We start from the raw sequence: 19,722 nt of genomic DNA on the forward strand, positions 1-19,722 counted from the left end.
GCGACCCCCGGCCCGGCTCAGCCGCCTCTCCCGTCCCTCCCCGCAGGAAGACGATGCTGAACGATCTGCTGCGCTTCGACGTCAAGGACTGCTCGTGGTGCAGGTGAGCAGTGCGGCCCCTCGCCGCGTCCTCGGGCTGCCTGTAAAAGTTTGTGGCAGTACCCGAGAGGAAGTGTCGCCTCCGCCCAGCGCTGTCACAGCTTCTCTCTGCCAGCCTGCTGTGTGCTGAGCCATCGGGGTTATCGATCCTGCCCGAGGGGAGGTCGAGCGTCACAGCGAGGGAGAGGACCAGGGTCACCTCTGTTCCTGCAGCCTGTGGGAGGGCAGAGGGACCGGGTGTGCTCCCCGTCAGGTCGGGGAAGGTGCCCGGGGGACTCACCTTTCTTGTCTCCTTTGCTCTGTACTGGGCAGTCTGTCTTACCTGTGTCTCACTTTCCAGCTCTGCCAAATAGATTTCAGCAGCAGCACGTTTGTAACCATTTATACTATATTGCTGTTCGATAAAATCATAGTGCAATCAGCTATCCAAAACTACCGAAAAACTTGGGAACAATAGAATAACTTCTAGCAGTTGTTTCTTTTCTGAGTCTGCACAGTAGCTCTGAGTGCTCAAAGCATGACCAGGGTGTTTGACTGCTGCTGTTGTAACCTGTGCAGGGCTTTCACGACGGGGACACCGCCGGCACCACGGTACCACCACTCCGCTGTGGTGTATGGGAGCAGCATGTTCGTGTTTGGTAAGGCAGCAGCAGGCTGTGCTGGATGTGGTCGATGTGCTGCTGTACTGGTTTTTAAAAAGAATGAGAGATCTTTAGGAAGTGTCAAAGATCTCGTTCAGCAGCAAATCCAGTATTTTTCATGGCTGACTGTGATTTCTACTTTAGTTTGTAAATATTTTACTGATTTGTTTAAAGTAAGGATGATTTGAAGCTCATTACCAAAGTGATTCTTTAGGAGGAGGAGTGGTGGAGAAGTCTCCTTCTGTAGTAGTCCATTAGCCAAACACTTTATGCAATCTAAAATTTCTCCTAATGCAATGCCTGGGGAGTGTGTGTGCTCCATTGTGTGGGAGTTTAATGGAATTCTTGTTGTCCAGGTGGTTATACTGGAGATATCTATTCCAATTCTAACCTGAAGAATAAAAACGACCTCTTTGAGTATAAGTTTGCAACTGGGCAGTGGACAGAGTGGAAGACTGAGGGAAGGTAAGAGCTGGTGTCTTTGCCTGATGCTTCAGAGGAGTGAGGGTAGCCTGGCATCACTTCACACGGCACAGTCAGACCCCATTACAGTGCTGATGTTAGGGTTATACCATGATTGCTGCTCTGCTTTCTCAGTTAAAGTTTTCTGGTTCTACAGGAGTTTTTTTGGAAGGCCTCCACTCCAAAGTGCACTATAATAGAAATTTGTCCAAAATCCACTCTTCTTGTTTTCAGGTCCATGACAGAAGGGATAGGAGCAAAGAGAGTTGGTTTTTCTTCTGAATTGTTTCAGTTTCAGTGATAGCTTGGTAACTGTTGATCCCTCATGAACATGGGCTCCTGAGATTCATTGTTCCAAGGAAAATCAAAATCACAACTAACACATTGCTTCCTAAATTTGACTCTGTTCACATGTTATTTCTGACAGTGATTGTGATCCAGCTACTTAGTTTTTTTTACAAGGGCCTGGACAGGATAAGGTGGAATGGCCTCATACTGGCAAAGCAGGGATAGATGGGGTATTGGGAGGGAATTCTTGGCTGTGAGGTTGGTGAAGCCCTGGCACATGTTGCCCAAAGCAGCTATGGCTGCTTCATCCCTTGGAAGTGTCCAATGCTAGGTTGGTCAGAGCACCCTAGGCTAGTGGAAGGTGTCCCTGCCATGGCAGGAAGTGGGGCTGGATGTCCTATAAAGTCCCTTTCTACGCCAAACATTTCTGTGTTTACCACTCCCCAGTAAGGGTCATGTGGTGTCTTTATCCACAGTCCTTTACACAGCTGAAGTTTCTGAAATGCTGGTTTGAGCGGAGAGAGGGAAGGGAACATTTGTTACTGTGATTTGTGGGGAGGGATGAGGAAGGTCCCATCCATTCTTGTGTTACTGTTGCTCACCTCTAATGAGCACGTTATATTTCAGAACAGAGACCATATTAGTAATTTCTCTTTCTGGTTAATTCTGGTAACTTGGGACATTCTGGAGAGTAGTTCTTACTCGGTTTGCAAACTCACATTTTACTTGTCATTCCCCAGAGTTACAGTGTTCAATGACCTCAGACAAGCCAATAGATGCCTTGTGGCATCACAGGTTTGTTCAACCTGGCTGATTTGGTTAAAACAACAAATATTGTGGAAGACAAATCAGAGGTTTGATCTTTCATTGTGGATACTACATTTTGGGAGCAGCCAAATGAATGATCCCAAATGAGTATCCTGAGCTCTGTCCTATTTTAATTTCTGTGTTTCACTGCTTAAGTCTGTGGGAATATGTGTGGGATGTTCATAGCAACAGTTGATTGCCACCTTGCTCTACCTGTGGTGCTGTGAATTTTCCCATTAATTAACTACGCAAAATACTGTAAAAGTATTTGAGTCCTGGCAAGGAATTGGTTGGGATTTTTTTCTTTTTTTTTCCTGTCTGCATTAAGGTGGTTTCTCTCCATTGAAGGCAGCAGAGTGCAAGACTAAATACACGCCTTCAGAGGCTCACTCAGTGTTTGGAGGGTGCATGGCAGAAGCAGTTCTGTGTAGGGGATTTTATTCTTCTTCTTCCACATGCATTTAGCTCTTAGATCCTTCTGCAGCCCCTCTGCGGCTGCAGAGGAAAGATTGTTGTCTGCATTTCCTTCCTTGCAGGTTGCCAGTGGCCAGGTCAGCTCACGGCGCAACAGTGTACAGTGACAAGCTGTGGATCTTTGCTGGATATGATGGCAATGCACGGTATGGGGCAGTATCACCCTCTCCTTGAATGCTTTTGTGAAATCCCAGCCCCTCTGTTTCCACCTTTGTAGAGACATTTCCATATTCCAAGAGATTTAAACACTGAACTGGAGCTTTGCAAACCCAGTCTGTTGCTGGGCGTTGCACTTCTGCAATTCACTGCTTCATGTTCAAATAAGCACATGCTTAAAGCCTAAAGACCTGGTTACTTGGAGTGGCTGTGGATGTGTAATTTGACAGTGTGCTTGGTTGTAAGGCTGCAGAATGAACTTTGGAATTTGGCAAATACGCATTTCTTGAAAGATCCCCGGCACAGGCTGGCTGATGTTGCTGAAGACTTAGAGAGCAAAGTCTGGATTTGCTATGAAATCATCTGACAGAACTAAGAGCAAAGCAACATGTCAGTTTTTTTCTCAGAAATCTCTGGATATATGTAATATTTAGGTTAAAGGGAGGTGGGATTTTGTCTGGGGAAAGACTAGAAAGTAGTGGTGCTGAGATGTTGGAGAGAGCCTGGTGCTTTGTCTCATAGTAGCTCGTTACATTTGCTGTTAAGTCTGTCAGGGAACAGTCAATTCTGGGCATGCCATTTTTTTCTGTTGTGATGAACTTGAATAATTTATGTTGATGTACAATATTTGCATCGTAAGAGCACACAGATATTGTCACAAATGAGGAGGTGGGTTGCCTCCTCTTCTGAGGAGAATCTTCAGAAAAGTGTCCAGCTCTACAAAGTCTCCAGGAGAACTGCTGATAAATGGGAAAACAGATGGGATGCCTTTGTTATTTCTGGGGGAGGAATTGGTATAAGATGCATGACTCTGTGGGATTGTTCAGTGTCATCTTTGGGAGTCCCCCAGGGCCTTGGGTAGCTGTAAGGAAGGAGTGGGTGAGAGGAGCTGTCTAATTTATGTTAAATATGTCTAATCACATTTTAAAAATGTCTTTTTATGGAACTTGAACCTCAGATTTCAACAAAGGAAGCATCTGTAGTTACTGTGAGTAACTTGTTCTGGGAACAGCACAGTCAGAGGTGTGTCACGTTACCTGCTTCATCCTTCTTTCTGTATTTAAGGAAGGATTCAGCCATGTAAATAATTGTTAGGGTCAATCTCAGCAGTTAACAGGGATGAGCAGAAGGAGCAGGGTAATAAGGGGTATTTTGTAAAAATCCTGAAGATTAAATAGTTCAAATCCTTAAGCTCCAGACTGAGTTGCTGTATGTAGCTGTTAACTGCAGTGTACTTGTAACTAGAAAGGTGCTGAAGCAAGATGGGGAGGGGCTGTAAGATTCAGGTATAGGACAAATAAGTGTTTTTCTGTCAGTGGAAGTAGGAGGCTCTTCCTCTGCAGAAGGAATGTTGATGAAATAGGATTTCTGTCCGTTAACACTGTTACAAAAAAATGCACTGTTTCAAATCAAGCATTTTTTGTGTTGTGGCACAGATTAAATGACATGTGGACAATAGGCCTGCAGGACAGAGAGCTGACCTGCTGGGAAGAGGTAAGAAGCTTTAATTTCAACTAACACATAAAATTTTTTTTTTTTTTTTTTTTGTTTTAATGCACAGTTATTTAAAATTTCATATGATAGACTGCACTGCTGTTTCTCTAGAATGTGTTTTTGACCCACAGTGAAAAGAAACAGTTCCCATTTGATTTGGTTTGGGTATTTGGAAAAGCAAGTGTATATGAAAGGGTGATTTTTTTGCTTGTGAATCTGTGAACCGGACTTGGACTTCCCATGGGGGATTTACTGTGCCTCCTGTGGAAGGGACTGCATTCCCATTCTGACCACTGCATTCTCACTCAGACCACTGACACAGACTGGGAGCTTTGCTGGCCAGCTGACCAAAGTCCTGATCCTTACAGTACTGGGACCTTTAAAAGTATAGCCTCCCAGCCTTTTTATGCAGGGAAATAAAGACATTTGAGCACAGCAGGAGTCGATTACCTGTCGCCAGCTTTGCAGGGCCCATGCCATGTGCTCACCCTAGCTGCACCTGTATCCTCTGGCCCTGCAGAATCCTCAGCATGTGGAGTTGTGCACTGTAACAGTACTTTTCTGATTTTGAGCTTAATTACCTTTCAGATTGAACAAAGTGGTGAAATTCCTCCTTCCTGCTGTAATTTTCCTGTGGCAGTTTGCAAAGACAAGATGTTTGTTTTCTCTGGCCAGAGTGGAGCAAAGATTACCAATAATCTCTTCCAGTTTGAATTCAAGGAAAAGATGTAAGTGTAGACAATTAAGTCATGCAAAATCCACATAATCCTTGACTGCCTGAATTGTGAAATGTAGTACTTCAGGGTATCGAGGGAGAATGCCGTGTCTCCTGGTGATGAAGGATAGAGTTAGAAAATTTTTAAAAATTGTAAAAAAACCACCCCGTTTCCTGTTTCCTGCCCCAGCTGGACACGGATCCCCACGGAGCACCTGCTGCGGGGCTCACCGCCCCCTCCGCAGCGGCGGTACGGGCACACCATGGTGGCCTTCGACCGGCACCTCTACGTGTTCGGCGGGGCTGCGGACAACACACTGCCCAACGAGCTCCACTGCTACGACGTGGACTCCCAGACCTGGGAGGTCATCCAGCCCAGCCCAGACAGTGAGGTAAAACCTTCCACTTGTGGTTTTTCCTTATGCTCTATCTTTATTGAGTCACTTTTGCCATGGACACTTTTGGACAAGCTTTTAGCTAAAGTGTAACAACTTCCACTGATGTTTAATCAGCTCAAATATTGTGGGTATCAGTCCTTAAAAATTAGTCAGTGTTGACACATCTAAAACTTCACTTAACACATTTTAAAGAAATACCATGAAACACCTTGATATGCGTTATGAGTCAATCATTTGTTCAGTCAAAGATTAACAGTGAACTCAGTGTGTACCAGTGGTTCTTTGGTTGGCTGTGTGATCCTCTTGAAGTAGAATTCAAAACTAGACAAGGTTTGATTTGTCACTGTAATGCCCGTGTGCATAAAATCTTATAATATTCTGATTATACATAGAGATGTGGCTGGCACATAGTAACATGGAGACTCAGAAAGGGGTGCTTTAACATACTTGCATTAATAAGAGATAAAAATTTTAAAATTTCTGGTTTTATATGGACATTAAAAAGCTGTAGACCAAGTGCCAAGGAAGTACTCCAAATGAGACTATTTTTTTTAAAAAAAGAAAGATGAATATACTAATCTGTTTCTTTTGTGACTTGCTACTCATGTAAGGCAGCAATTGTGTGATAAAATGTCCATTTTTTCTCATAGCACACTCACAGATCCTGTCTAGGATCAGCTTGTATTCCAGGTGGAAGTGCCAAGGGCTCACCTGGTTTCAGTGCATGTTCCAGGTCATGTAAGTGAGGATCCTTTCATCCCAGAATGCACAAGCAGTTGTTCCTTGAAGCCCATACCAGTGTGCGCAGTTCCTGGCTTTGGAAAAGCAGCATTCATTGTGTTCATTAATGTGAATAGATTTTACTGTAAGCCATGTTAAGGTTCTGCAGCTGATGTCACAGTGGGTTTAGGGTGGGAGCTGCTCTGCAGGAGGAGATGCTCCTTGTGTGTGCTGTGCAACTGCACAGCCTGAGGTTAAACCTCAAACAGCTGAGTATTGCAACAATTGGGATCAGGTGCAGAGTTACACATTTAGCCAGCACAGGTGTAACAGGGCTCACCCCTCAAGAGCTGTGTGGTCTGTTTGGTGTGTTTAGGTGTTTGCAGACAGGTCACAGTGTTGGATGAGCTGGAGAATCCCACACACAGACTGCTTGAAATTAACCGTGCACATAGGCCTTGTTGGGACCTGACCAAAGTATTTCACATTTGACCAAAGTATTTCACAGCAGCCTATTTAATGCTTTACAAAGCTGATTTATTGTCACATGAAATTAATAAAGCTGCTTCTTCAACTTTCTAAAGCCACAGTTGCGTTCAGGACTGTAGATCCTGTTCTGTTCCTGCCAGTGTTACTGTTTGATGTGTGAGGCTTCAGCAGTCATTGGTTCTTTGGGACACAATTGCTTTGGCTTCCAGGAGCAGAACTGCTTCTGGCAGTGTTGTAAAACAGCATTATTTCCTGAGTTATCCCCTGCTAAATTTCATTTCAGATCTCAAAGCTTTTTTCTTCATCTGCCTGTAATCGCAGGGAGAGGTCATTTAGTTGCTTGTGTTGCATTTTGCAGTTTCTTTGGTACAGCATCTAGAGACTGATTTGGTAGAAATAGGAGGTGAAACTGATGCTGTTGAAACACATGATAGTAATTTTCCTAAAAGAATGATTAACTGCAAAACCTGAAGGACTTTTAGCATTTCAAGGAAGTTTTAAATTATTTTGTGTCTTCTGGTGTCATAACTAGGTGATGTCTCAGAATCATTTTCCTAAAGTTTCCATGAGCTTTTCACAAAGACTTCTAAAGGTAGCAATGAATCTCTAATACCATCCTGTTTCCTGAACACTCTGAACTCGGATTTTCCTTTTTTGTCCATCTCTGTGAACAAAATTATTCAGGTTAATTTGAAAAAAAATAGAAGTCGTAAGTGCAATGCTGTCTCAGCACTTGAGGGTTTCTGCTGTGTTTGAAGCAATAGTGATCTCTGTTACTGTGCAGCAAAATGGCCTACCTTGACTTTTAGGGTTGGGATTTTTCCTTTCAACTGGTTGGATTGCAGAGTTTACTTTCTGCTTACTCTGTATTATGTGGTATGATCCTAGAAATGCTGCATTACAACATTGCTTGACTGCACTATAAGCGGGGTTACTTTCATCAGGTAATGCATATCCTTAATTCTTCTTTCAGATGTTTAGCATGGAATGGGTAAAGCCTCTGGAGTCCAAAATAAGGTTTGGTGCTGACTAAGCTATTGATTCAGTGGTGATTTTTACAGTGCTTTACAAAGAGATTAGAGAGGAGATTGCTTACACTGAAGTAGAGTCATTACAGCCATTCCAGTCTTGTTCTCTGAACTTAGGCTGCCATGAGGAGCTTTCCAGGAAGATCAGGGAGTGATCTGGACTTTTCAGTCAAAAATTCGTGCCAGTAGCAGGAATAGGCTGTCATGTGGAAATTGTATGTCCTCTGCTACCCTGTTATGGCTGACACAGAAGGTGACAAGTCACACAAGACTGAAGAATCTTGGGGTTGCTACCTGGAAAAGGTGGCACAATTTGGGCATTAATCATAGCAAAGTGGAGTAAGTTCTAGGAAGGTCCTAGAAGCGCTTCTTGAGCACAGCCAGCCATGGTGTGTCATGTGCTGCAGGTGCCCTGAGACAGTCTGGCATTTTCTGCATTTTGAGTAAACAGGTAGAACAAACCTGGGAATAGATCTGGCAATGGATCTGTTGTAGTTCTCTGCCCAGGGCTCTCAGAATTCTTGGTAGTGCTTCACTGTGGGATGGAGGATGGGAAATGGCTTAATGAGTAGAAGAGGGGAAACTGAGATGGAACAGGTCAGTACTTCAAAAATAAACCAAGAGCTGCCATGTTATGCTTTAGGAAGTCTCCAGAATGAATAACAAGACATCCTTGCTGAGCTGTACAATTGCAGTCTGTAGCTCCTTAAGCCTATCTATAATACATGTAAATATATTTTGTACAGAGCACACAGAGCTTTTCCCCATCTTCACTGTGAGATGATCCTCACAGCTGGGGGTTCTCCTTTTCTGTTCCTTTTCACAGGAATATCTTGTCCGAGTCCTTGCCTGCCTGCATAACACTGCCAAAGCTTCCTGGTGTGCTGGATTTTCTTTATACAGGGATACTGAAGAATACTGAAGTATAGGAATACTGAAGAATTTCAAAAACAAGAAATAGATTTTTTTGTTTGCCTTGAGTTTTTCTATTGAATGCAAAATATCCTTTATTTTCTGAAGAAGGTTAGAGCAATATAAGAAATCAGCAGGCAGTAAGAGGAAAAATGCTCCATGTTGCATATTTGACAGACACGTGTGGATGTGGCAGTCAAGGCTTGTGCTACAGAGAGGAGTGCTCTGCAGGGAATGACAGGAGCTCTGGGTCTGACAGGGAGCACAGCCAGTTGTGGACACAGAATCCAAGGTGATGTTTGATTCATAGAGGCAGGGTGTTACATTAGGAAGAAGAAAATTCTCCTACCATGCATGCCCCATCATCTCCCTGTGGCTGTGGAGACTGGCGAGTCATCCATCTCTGGTGAAGTTATGAGGGAAATCTCTCAAACTTGTTCTGGGAAACATTTCAGTCTCACAATTAGGGCTTTCAAAGCCAAGAGCAATAAAAATCTCCAATTTTTCTTAATTTTTCTTTTAATAAGCCAGAAGGGAGGTTAATGTGCTGGTAACCTTCTTGGGCTTACTTGGAGGCTCAGTTTTGGAGGTTTTCAGACAGATTACAGTGATGTGGTTTGTGGGCAACTGAGGAAGATTAAAAGGACTTAGTCATCCTCCTGGGGATGAGTCTGGCCCAGTCTTCTAGTTCAGAGATCAGTTACACCCCTCGAGGTATATTCAGGGAAGAGAAACATGTTACTGTGTGCATAATGCCCCTGCAGTGAGCCCCCTAACAAGATCTCACACGTGGGCAGGGTAGTTGTCACAGTATGGTGTTCTGCTGGGACAGATAAAACTGAGCATTTCACATTCCAGAGGGAATGTGAAATACTTTTGATGTTTATAAATAATGTGTAGTGTTCAGGCTTGCATCCTTTTTAAAAAACCTGTTTTAAAAATGTAGGAGCTTCATAGCCCAGTGCCCTTTGCATGTCTGTGCTCTGCATCTGTCTGGAGAGAGGATCTTGAAAATGTTTGTATTTATAAGAATCCGCTCATCAAAGTACCTGTAACTAACGCTGTTGTACAGCTCCACTTCTGTCTGTCAATTCTGTGCTCATATCCTTTCTGAGGGTGTTCGTTATTACATCTTTTTACAATATTTTCCCAGGGAAAGCAAAATGCAAATGATGTGGATGATAGGCAGAAGGAATATTTCTGTAGCTCACTCACCGGTAAGGGATTGTAACAACACAGATTTAACTTGACCCACATTAAGGTGGTATAAAATTGAGTAACAGAAGGACTTGAACGTGCTTTTTTAATGAGGATCGCTTAATCTGGACAAACTTATTCCACCAGCCTTGAAAGAGAACCGAAAATCACAGCTTTCCTTCAATATTTCTTGAATATACAGAGTTTTGCCGATTACTGATTACAATAAGAGTCCATTCTGGGATTTTGATTTCTTTATGAACAGTGTGTGGTCTGGGCTTCATGGTTTCCCTTACAGTATCCCTGGAAACAATGACTTAAATTTCCAGTTCTTGTGGGGAGCTGAGAGAGCTCCTGGTGGTCTAAAATGGCTGGAAGTGCTGTGATATTCTTGGTTCTAGAAGATGACACAGTTTAGTGTCATTAAGTAGTATAAATACATGATCCTTGTGTTTATTAGATAGATCTTCCAGTGTAACATCTTTTGTGTTCACAAACCAGGGAGGTTGTTCAGAGAATGATTGAAGATGGGAAGCCCAGTGACCAATGATGGTCAGGTGTAGGAAGTTAAATCTTCCCTGGCTTATGTGGGGAACAGAGGGTTTTTAATCTGTCATTGAAAGATAAAACAAGATCCAGCCACTTCAAGTTGAAACTAGATATATCCAGACTGAAAGAGAAAGGAAAACAAATGTTTACTAATTGTGAAGAATGAGAGTAATTATTTATTAGAACATTTTACCAGGCTTTTTTTTGTAAAGTCTTCATTACATTTAAACTAGAATTTGATATTTTCTAAAAAAGAAAGTTTTACTCAAAGAAAGTCAAAATTTCAGTACCTCTTCACAGAAGTTTGGTAGGTTAGTTTATTTAGGAAGCCAGATTAAGGTCCAGAAAGTACTATTATGGTTATTGGATTTTTAAATGCACGCCACATGCCAAAGAGAAGCAAATGGTTGGTCACTGGATTTCTGTCAGCTGTTGTCTGATTTCAATATATGATCTTTTGTAACGCGTTCATTGGATTTGGTTGGAGTTTGGCTTGTTCTTCAAACTTCCTTATCCTCTCTGATGAATTATACATTAACATTGTTCTTTAAATTTGCAACTGATATATACTAAACAATTTTAAAGGAAATAACATTTGCTGTTATTACAGCTGTAAATAAATTACAGACAGCCTCATACCCTGACCTTTGTGGTTCTGGTGCCACGTGTTTGGATGTCGCTGTTGATGGATTTACTTTCCTGTTCCATTCTGTGTTCTCCACTGAATGCCGAATGGAAAAATCTCATCCTCAGTGTAGAGCACAATTGCAAAGGATGTCTCTGTTGCATCCCCTGTCACTTATCATAACCAGAGCTGGTATTGCAACAAGCTTTTATTATTATGACATTGCTTCTTTATGTGGTGATTTAACCCACAACCCTCCCCGTGTGCCTGGCTGATCCCCCAGCGTGGGCAGCAGGGCGGGGGGGGATTCTGCCCCTGTGCCCCACTCAGGTGAGACCCCACCTGCAGAACTATCTCCAGCCCTGGGCTTCCAGCACAGGAAGGACATGAAGCTGCTGGAGAGAGTCCAGAGGAGGCCATGGAGACCCTCTGCTCTGGAGCCAGGCTGGGAGAGCTGGGGGTGTTCAGTCTGGAGAAGAGAAGGTTCTGGGGAGAGCTCAAGAGCCCCCTTCTAGTGCCTAAAGGGACTCAAAGAGAGCTGGAGAACACTTTGGACAAAGGCCTGGAGGGAAAGGACAAGGAGGAAATGGCTTCCCACTACCAGAGGGCAGGGTTAGATGGGATATTGGGAAGGAATTGTTCCCTGTGAGCATGGTGAGGCCCTGGCACAGGCTGCCCAGAGAAGCTGTGGCTGCTCCATGCCTAGAAGTGTTCAAGGCCAGGTTGGACAGGGCTCGTAGCAACTTGGGATAGTGGAAGGTGTCCCTGCCAGGCAGGGATTGGAACCAGATGTGCTTTAAGGTTCCTTCCCACTGAAACCATCCTGTGATTCCATGATTTAACCTAAGTTGTAGGTTTCTACATCATGGTCTTCAATTTTCTATCTTCTGCTTCAATCCATGACAGTCTCTTTCTGTATTAACGGCTCCAAACGAGGAGCTGGTGCTTACAGAGGTGATCCTCTGCTTGTCATCATTGTTAAGCTGCAATAGATCAATTTATCTTGATAATGTAGTTATGGCAGTCTCAACAGATGAACTGCAGGCAAAGTATTTTTGGCTTTTTGACATTAGTGTGGTGTTGAAGGTTTCATGAGATGTTTTGAGAAGTCTACCAGTGGAAATCTCTAAAAACAGGCTGTATTTTTTTCTCTCAGGAGCAAAATAAGTATTGGTCACCCTGTCTGGGGCAAAGGAATGGAAAAAACCTTTGTAGAGGTTCATTCTGTGTGTCTGTGATAGAGCTTTTATTCCCTGTTTTCTTGTCTGTACCATCAGAGGGGAAAAGAAAAAGCTAAATTTCCATCTTAGATGTAAATTAAATTTCCATTGTAACAAGAGCACAGGTGAGCTCCCAGCCCTGCAGTATGTTAAAGAACAGGAGGAAGTCTTAGAATCACAAAAGCAGGTGGGTTGGAAGGACTTCCAAGATTTTGAATCCACCCACATTCTCAGAGCAGGTCTGGTTGAGGCAGGCTGCTCAGGGCATTGTCCGTTCCATTCCATTCCATTCCATTCCATTCCATTCCATTCCATTCCATTCCATTCCATTCCATTCCATTCCATTCCATTCCATTCCACTGTATCTCCAGAGATCCTCCTGGCTTCCATCCAGTGTTTGTCCACTCTCATGATCAGAGACATTTTCCTCTTACACTAAGAAAGAGCTTCCTGTGCTGACTTGAGTCTATTGGCTCTTCCCTTCCCACTGAGCACCTCTCTGAAGAGCAGCTCTGACTTCCCTGCAGGAAGGTGCCTCCTTTGCCTTCTCTTGTGCATCCTGTGCTCCAGCCCTTGATCACAACCTTGATGTTGGTGTCCCTCCACTGGACTTAAGTAGGTCAATGTCTTTTTGTACTGGGGATCCCAGAACTGGGCAGAGTGCTTGAGCTGGGCACTTGAAAATAGTGAGTAGAGGAGGACTTGTCCCTTCCTGAACCCACTGGCAGAGCTCAGGGGGTGCTGGCTGTGCTGCCAGAGGATGCTGTTGAACCTTCTGCAGCTCCCTGTCCACCACATCTGCGTTCTACAGAGCTGTGCTCTGGACAGTCAGTGCCCAGCCTGTATCACTGCAAGGAATGACTGTCCCAGGGCTGAGACTTGGCAGAACTTCCCAAGGCACCTGCTGGCCCATTTTCCAACCTGGCTAAGTCCTTTGGAGTATCGGCCTCCAGCATTACAACTGCTACAGACAATTTGCTATCAAGCATAGACCTGCTGAGAATGCGGTGCCCTCCTATAACCCATGAAGTGTTTTGAAGGGGATGATCAGGTTAGTCAGGAAAAATTTGCCTTTGGTAATCCTTGCTGACTGGTACCAGTCACCTCCTTCATGTGGTAGAAGTAGCTTCCAGGAAGATTTTCCCCATAACTTTCTTGGGACAGCAGTGCAGTTGCCTGGCTCATGGCTAGCTGTGTTCCCCAAGTTCATACCAGGCCAGATTTTTTAAATTAATAGGTATTTTTTGGGTTATAAGCAGCACTTTGGTTGCTCTTGTGTACCTGCAGTGATAAACTGGATGACTCCATTGCCATAATCTGAAAGGAATGACAGCCTAAGGAAAGGCCCAATAAAGGAACAACAGCCTATGGAAAGGCTCAGTAAAATCCTTCAGCATTTGCCTGCATCTCTTCATTTGCAGAGCTGCATGTCTTGAAGTTCAATCTAACATGTGTCTGTTCTAATTTTGTCCGAAAGCAGAGATTGTCTGGACCCAGCATGGGAAAGCATTTTAAATCCTTAAACCTCCTTGAATCTGAAGACTATCCAAAGCTCTGTCCATCTGTTTGAATTTGATGCTGTTGCCTGGTGTAACAGTGTGGAAACTTCTCAGGTATCCACAGCTCCCAGTCTCTCAGTAGTGACAGCTCATTTTGACCTGTTGTAGATTATAAATTTCTTCCAGTTTCAGAGAAAAATATATACTTTTTTGCATCTTAGTTTATGTTGGTACACCAGGCGGGTTGTTGATGGCTTTATGTCTTATTTCATTTTGGCTTTGAGCTCTTAATGATACTGAAGGATAGAGAGGCTCATTGATGTTCCTGGGTTGTGAAAGAAATCTGAGCACATCATTACTGGCTTATGAGTTCAGTGCAACAATTACATTCCATAATACTTGCTCATTCATAGCTGACTGTGAGGAAAATTAACGTTTACACAGTTATAAATCTATTCTGTGAATATAAGAAGGCTTCTGAGAAGCTGAGAGTAAGAAAGGAGAACCTTGAAACAACTGCAGAGGCTTTGATCTTAGAAATGTCCTAGTATTGCCCATAATGTTGAAATTTGTATCAGCGAAACCACTGAAACGTATTATGTGCAACAGCATAAGTAGTCACAGCCTGCAATAATAGTATAGTTAATGCACTGTTCACAGCCAAGAGAGTGAATCTCACTACAAGGAGGTTGAATTTTTGTCTCTGACCCAGTTCTGCTGGCTGTACAGAAGAGCTGGGCAAGGCCATGGCTCTGTGTGTGCTGCCGACCTGCCAGCTGAGAGAGGGCTTTACTTCATTCTATTCTAGTGTGTCAGTCAGCTTTGACATAAAACACAGGTTGTCACTTTGGGGTGATCCATCTGCCCTGTTTTATCATCATGATAAAATGTGGGAAGGATGTCTCGGACTTGGGAATAGGTGATAGATATTCCCTCTTCTCCATCTTAGCTTGTGATCTGCATTTTGCCTACTTGTAGTGAGCAAACCCCTCAGCTTCTCACCCTCATCCCTGGAAGTGTCTGTGGCCAGGTTGGATGGGGCTTGGAGTGACCTGGGCTAGTGGAAAGGCCCATGGCAGAGGGTGGAACAAAATTAAGCTTTAGGGTCCCTCCCAACCTTAACCAGTCTTGGATTCTGTGATTTGTGAAGAGCCATTTACACACTTACGTTTTTAAACCTTTTAACCAGGTGTCCTACCCAGCAGTAGCTGAGAGTATCTGCCCCAGAGGAAGCTCCCACTGTGCCCTTGAGAGAATGGGGCTTAAAAACATCTTGTATGTATTTGGTTTAGATTTCAGCATAGCAACAGTTAAACAAGGACCTGCAGCAGACTCAGAGGTGAATAAAGAACCACTTGAAAGTGAAAAAGATTTTAAAAATGGTTATTAAGCTTTTTATAGGAGAGAGAGAGAAATTCCACCTTCATATATGCCTTTTCTTCTCCACTCCCTTTCTTGCCCCTTGCAATCTATCATGAGCTTTTTAACTTAAGCTGTAATCCAAGAACCATTTTAGTGTTGGCTCTGCATGTACCAGTTCTAAGTTGCATAGAGCAGGCTACTATTGACCCCTGAGTGGAAATGATTCATTTTACTTCTTTTACTATTTAATTTTACTTTTCATTGCTCCAACTTAATTTATTAAGGACTTGAAGCAAAGCTGAATGTGTTCCTGGTGAGATCAAAATTTCAATCAATGAGTTTATGAAGGGATTTGCACAGGTATTACCGAGTTTATCTTGAAGTATATGTGCTCAGGCCCAGAGGTGATGATGCTCAGGGCTGTAGTCTCACCTATTTGAATGATTGCTGGGTCCTCTGGCACAGGGAGAAGCAACTCTAATGCACAGCTTTGGGAGTCAAATTAGAACTGATGAGCAGCACAAGACAAACTCCATTTGTACTGTCTGTGAGTCTGAGCACAAGAAATGAGAAGAAAAAAGACTTGTGAAACACTTTTATTTTGAAAATGATGGCTTGAGTCATGCCAGCAGTGTGGAAGCATGTACTGCAAAGGAAGCAAAGGTGACTGAGAGATCTGCTTTTGAAAGCAAAGATTCCAGCTTGTAAACATCCTCAGATGCAAATCTCATTAACCTTAAATACAGAAACCACTCCAACAGATGAAACAGGGCAATGTAGCTCAGAGAGGGGTGCCAGTGCCCATCACTGGAGGTGTCAGAATTGAATCCAGAATTTCTTCTGTCAGGCACTGTTAATAAAGTAAGGAGATCACACTGATGGAGGGGTAAGTACAGGATCTAGAAGTGACAAATACATTCAGATTGGCAGTGCCTCTTTGTCTGTGATTTTTAGCATTCCTGTATGTACCAGGAATGAGAAAGACAATTCACACAGGACCATCTGGAGTTGTGCCAGCAGATGAAATTAGAATCATAGAATTACAGACCTGTTAAGATTGGAAAAGACCTTCAAGATCATCAAGTCCAGTCATCATCCAGCACCACCACATTCACCTCTATTCCATATCCCCAAGTGCCAGGCACCTTTTGAACACTTCCAGGGGTGGTGACTATCAGTGCCCTAAGCAGCCTGTGCCAATGCTTACAACCCCTTTCAGGAAAAAAAATGTTTCCTAATATCCAATCTAAACTTCCCCTGCTGCAATTTGAGCCATTTCCTCTCATCCTTTCTGACCATCCTGGCTAGCAAAGTAGATGGTATTTTGTAGCTGTTTCTTATAAACTCTGTCTGGGGTGAGTGTATTCAGCAGCTGGATTTGGCAGCTTGGGAGGTCTCCCAGTGAAAAATTCAAGATAGGGAAGGTTCTGGTGTCTGGTATTATTGGTAGATGAGGAAAATGGGGACCAGAATGTCTCAACAGCTGTTTGTGCTCCTGAGCTGTTTGTGCTCTTCTATTAACCTTTTTATCCTCCTGAATATTTTCTTGAGGACCCAGCTCTCCTTCCCTGCAGTAGAACAAAGTTCCTGTGACCAAATCCTTGGTGCTGGGAGGGCTAAGCATTGTTCCCTGTACAGGTGGCACCAGAATGTCACCACTTGCAGCATTGTCATCTGCACGTGGGGGTTTGTGCTGGCCTGAATTCCGCTGTTCTGATTCAGTAAAACAATAACTCTGAAAATCTCAGCTGCGCAACGTTCTGATGAACTGAAAAACAGAACCTTTTCTGTTCCAGGCTGTCATTCCATGTTTTACATTTCTCTCTTTAAATGTGTGGTCTGTGTATTTAGAAAGTAAAGTTGTTTGATTGCTTTAGTTATTAGTAACTGCAGAGCTCTGGTTCCTTGGCTGATACCAACCATTACAAAAGAAAAATCATCATTACAGTGTTCCATAGAGGTTGTTGGAGTTGAATATGATGTGACTGGCAAGTACATTTTACTTGGTTAAATATTCAGGTGGCTCATGTTTGCCTTCTGGCACCAGTTGTTTCAAAGCTGTAAGCCTTTTTGATTGAAAAGAAAAGTGGTTGTTAAATTCAGTGGCAGCTTTTAAAAACAAAATACTGGGGAATTTTGAGAATTTTTTTTAATGAAAAGCAAAGCTAAAATATTATTTATTTAAAAAAAATATATATGGAAAATTACCTGAATAAGTCTAACGCAGGTGGGCTGCATTTGAGCTCTGCTAGAGCAGTTCTTTTTGTTTGGTTTTGGTTGGAGGTAGTTGTGAGAAAGATGTTGCAGTATAGCTAACACCAGCTTGCCTAGCTGTGTGGGAATGGGTCTTGGCGAGCAAACTTCTTACTTTGGGATGAGGTTGGAGCTCTATTTGATGAAGGTGACAGATGTATTTTTAAACCATTATAATATGGTTGGTTATTTCAATTAGTACATCTTATTTAGTTAATGAAATTACTGCTAAGAGCAGGCAGAGGCAGTAGCAAATAGATGCTATTTGACAGTAATCTCATCCTCTTTCAGAGATGTATGAACTAGGTCCAGGCAGGAATGTACTAACAGATCAGTGTTATTCCATAACCCATCACAGTATTTATTAGAACCACTCTGAAGTTTCCTTGATAAAGTATCCGTGAAACATACTGGATACAGAAGGCATCTGTATTTCTGGTTTATCCAGAGGAATCCAGAGAGTTTATTAAACTGGCACAGGCAAATGTGCCTTTTAAGGTGAGCAAGTCTGTGGTTTGTACATCTGAGAAAAATACCATGTCCTAGTTCCTGACTGGGGGATTGTCTCCTTAAAAGCTGTAGTTTGAAGAAAAGAACAAGTCATGGAAAGTGTGGTGAGTAACAGGCTAAATGAGGCTGTTGTGTGATACTGTGGTGAGAGGGATGAGTTGGTGGGAATGGGAACTGCCAGTCAGCTTGGTTTCCTGGAAAATCTGCCTCTCCAGATAAACATAATCTTGTTTCATGTTTGATTTTATTTAAGTGGTGTTTATAAATATGTACAAGAAGCAAAGATTTCTTATACCAGAGGGCTTCTTATTTTGTAGGCAAAGATTTAATAAGATTTACTTCCTGGAAGATGAAAAGCCTGATCAAACTAGGGGGAAAAAAGAAGTTTCTCTCACCACTTGAAGTCTTTCTGTGAGCTCTCCGTAAGATATGCTGATGTGTTCACACACCTTTGAGTAGCCTCAGAAGAAATGAGTAAAAATGCTGTGGTCTGTCCTCTGCAGGAGGGTCACAGTGGCTTTGGCTTGCAGTGACTCTTCAAAAATCACCCGATGCTGCAGCTCCAGGGTGGGGTGTGTTGCAGGGATGGTGTGATCCCTCAGCCCTATAAATAGCTGCAGAGCGGGGGGCTTCACTTTCTGTGGAGCTGGCAAGATGGAGACAGGAGCTGTGGCTTTAAGGTTCCAGCTCTGCCAACAGGTCCAGCCTTGGGCTCCTATTTGGTACTGGACATTGCTGGGGCCTTGGCCAGATGGTTCAGCCCTTCAGGCTGTGGGGGAGGCAAGCCTGGGGCTCAGTCCTGCTGAAGTAGATGATCATTCATCTTTCAAGTTCCTGACAGCGTTTGGAATAAGCTGAGCTTGCACAGTGATGACATTTGCAGAGTCTGCTTATTTCTAGAAGAGCGTGTGGGGTTTATGTGGAAGATGATGCTGGGTTTAATTTTGTAAATTATACATTTTGTAGCTGCCATGATATGGTAGAGCTGTGTAGGTACCACTCTTAGAAGGTGCAGTGAGTGGGCATTCTTAAATGTAGCAAGACAGCGTGGTCTAGACATGCTGGAAAACAATCCCAAGGTACAACAAATGTCGGTCTTAGGATGCAAGTGTGTCCGTGTGTCTGAAAGTGTGTTTGAGTGTGTGAGTGTGAATGTGTGCCTGTGTGAGTGTGTGAATATGTGTGTGTGTGTTAGCATGAGTGTGTGTGTGAGTGTGAGTCTGAGTGTGGGTGTGAGTGTGCATCCTCAAACTGCATCCGTTTGGTCAGAGCTCAGTGCTCTCCATGCCAAGGTTGTGAGTTCAATCCTCATACAGGCCAGTCACTTAAAAGTTGCACTTGATGCCTGTGTGTTCCTTCCAATTCAGATATTCTGTGATTTTCCCTTTTCACTGTTGATGTGCTAATATCAGATGCTGGGCTTTTTTGTGGCGGATGAATAGACTTTTATTTGTTGCCTTGCCTCTTTTGTCCTTTTCTTTCCCCAGTTACCCAGTGGGAGACTCTTCCATGCAGCAGCAGTTATCTCAGATGCTATGTACATCTTTGGTGGCACAGTGGACAATAACATCAGAAGTGGAGAGATGTACAGGTTCCAGGTAATTTGCTGATAAACATACTCACTTCCACACCAGTTCCCCATGAGTCCTGTCTGTGGAGTGTGTGGTTTAGCCTCACCCATGAGCTCCACAGCTTTTAGCCCATGGCCTTCCTACAGGCACCCTCTGTATTTCAGATTCAACTTTCAAAGGTCAATGTGTGTCTCTAAAATCTTTTGAGAAATGTCATTTGGACAGACATTTTGGAAAGGTCAAGCCCTTTAGT

At 43.3% G+C, this 19,722-nt stretch overlaps 1 protein-coding gene across 1 annotated transcript in view; it reads left to right on the plus strand.

Annotated features, from left to right (window-relative positions):
• The window catches only part of LZTR1 (leucine zipper like post translational regulator 1), a 35,184-nt gene that overhangs the window by 504 nt on the left and 14,958 nt on the right, over nt 1-19,722 (plus strand). The window contains exons 3-10 of the mRNA XM_062509340.1: nt 47-103; nt 658-737; nt 1,097-1,205; nt 2,834-2,917; nt 4,364-4,421; nt 5,010-5,149; nt 5,327-5,528; nt 19,386-19,496. Coding sequence (XP_062365324.1) covers nt 47-103; nt 658-737; nt 1,097-1,205; nt 2,834-2,917; nt 4,364-4,421; nt 5,010-5,149; nt 5,327-5,528; nt 19,386-19,496 — 841 coding nt within the window. The remainder of the gene's footprint in view (nt 1-46; nt 104-657; nt 738-1,096; nt 1,206-2,833; nt 2,918-4,363; nt 4,422-5,009; nt 5,150-5,326; nt 5,529-19,385; nt 19,497-19,722) is intronic.

Source organism: Cinclus cinclus, chromosome 27 (assembly GCF_963662255.1).
Source record: "Cinclus cinclus chromosome 27, bCinCin1.1, whole genome shotgun sequence".
In the NCBI taxonomy this organism is placed as follows: Eukaryota; Metazoa; Chordata; class Aves; order Passeriformes; family Cinclidae; genus Cinclus; species Cinclus cinclus.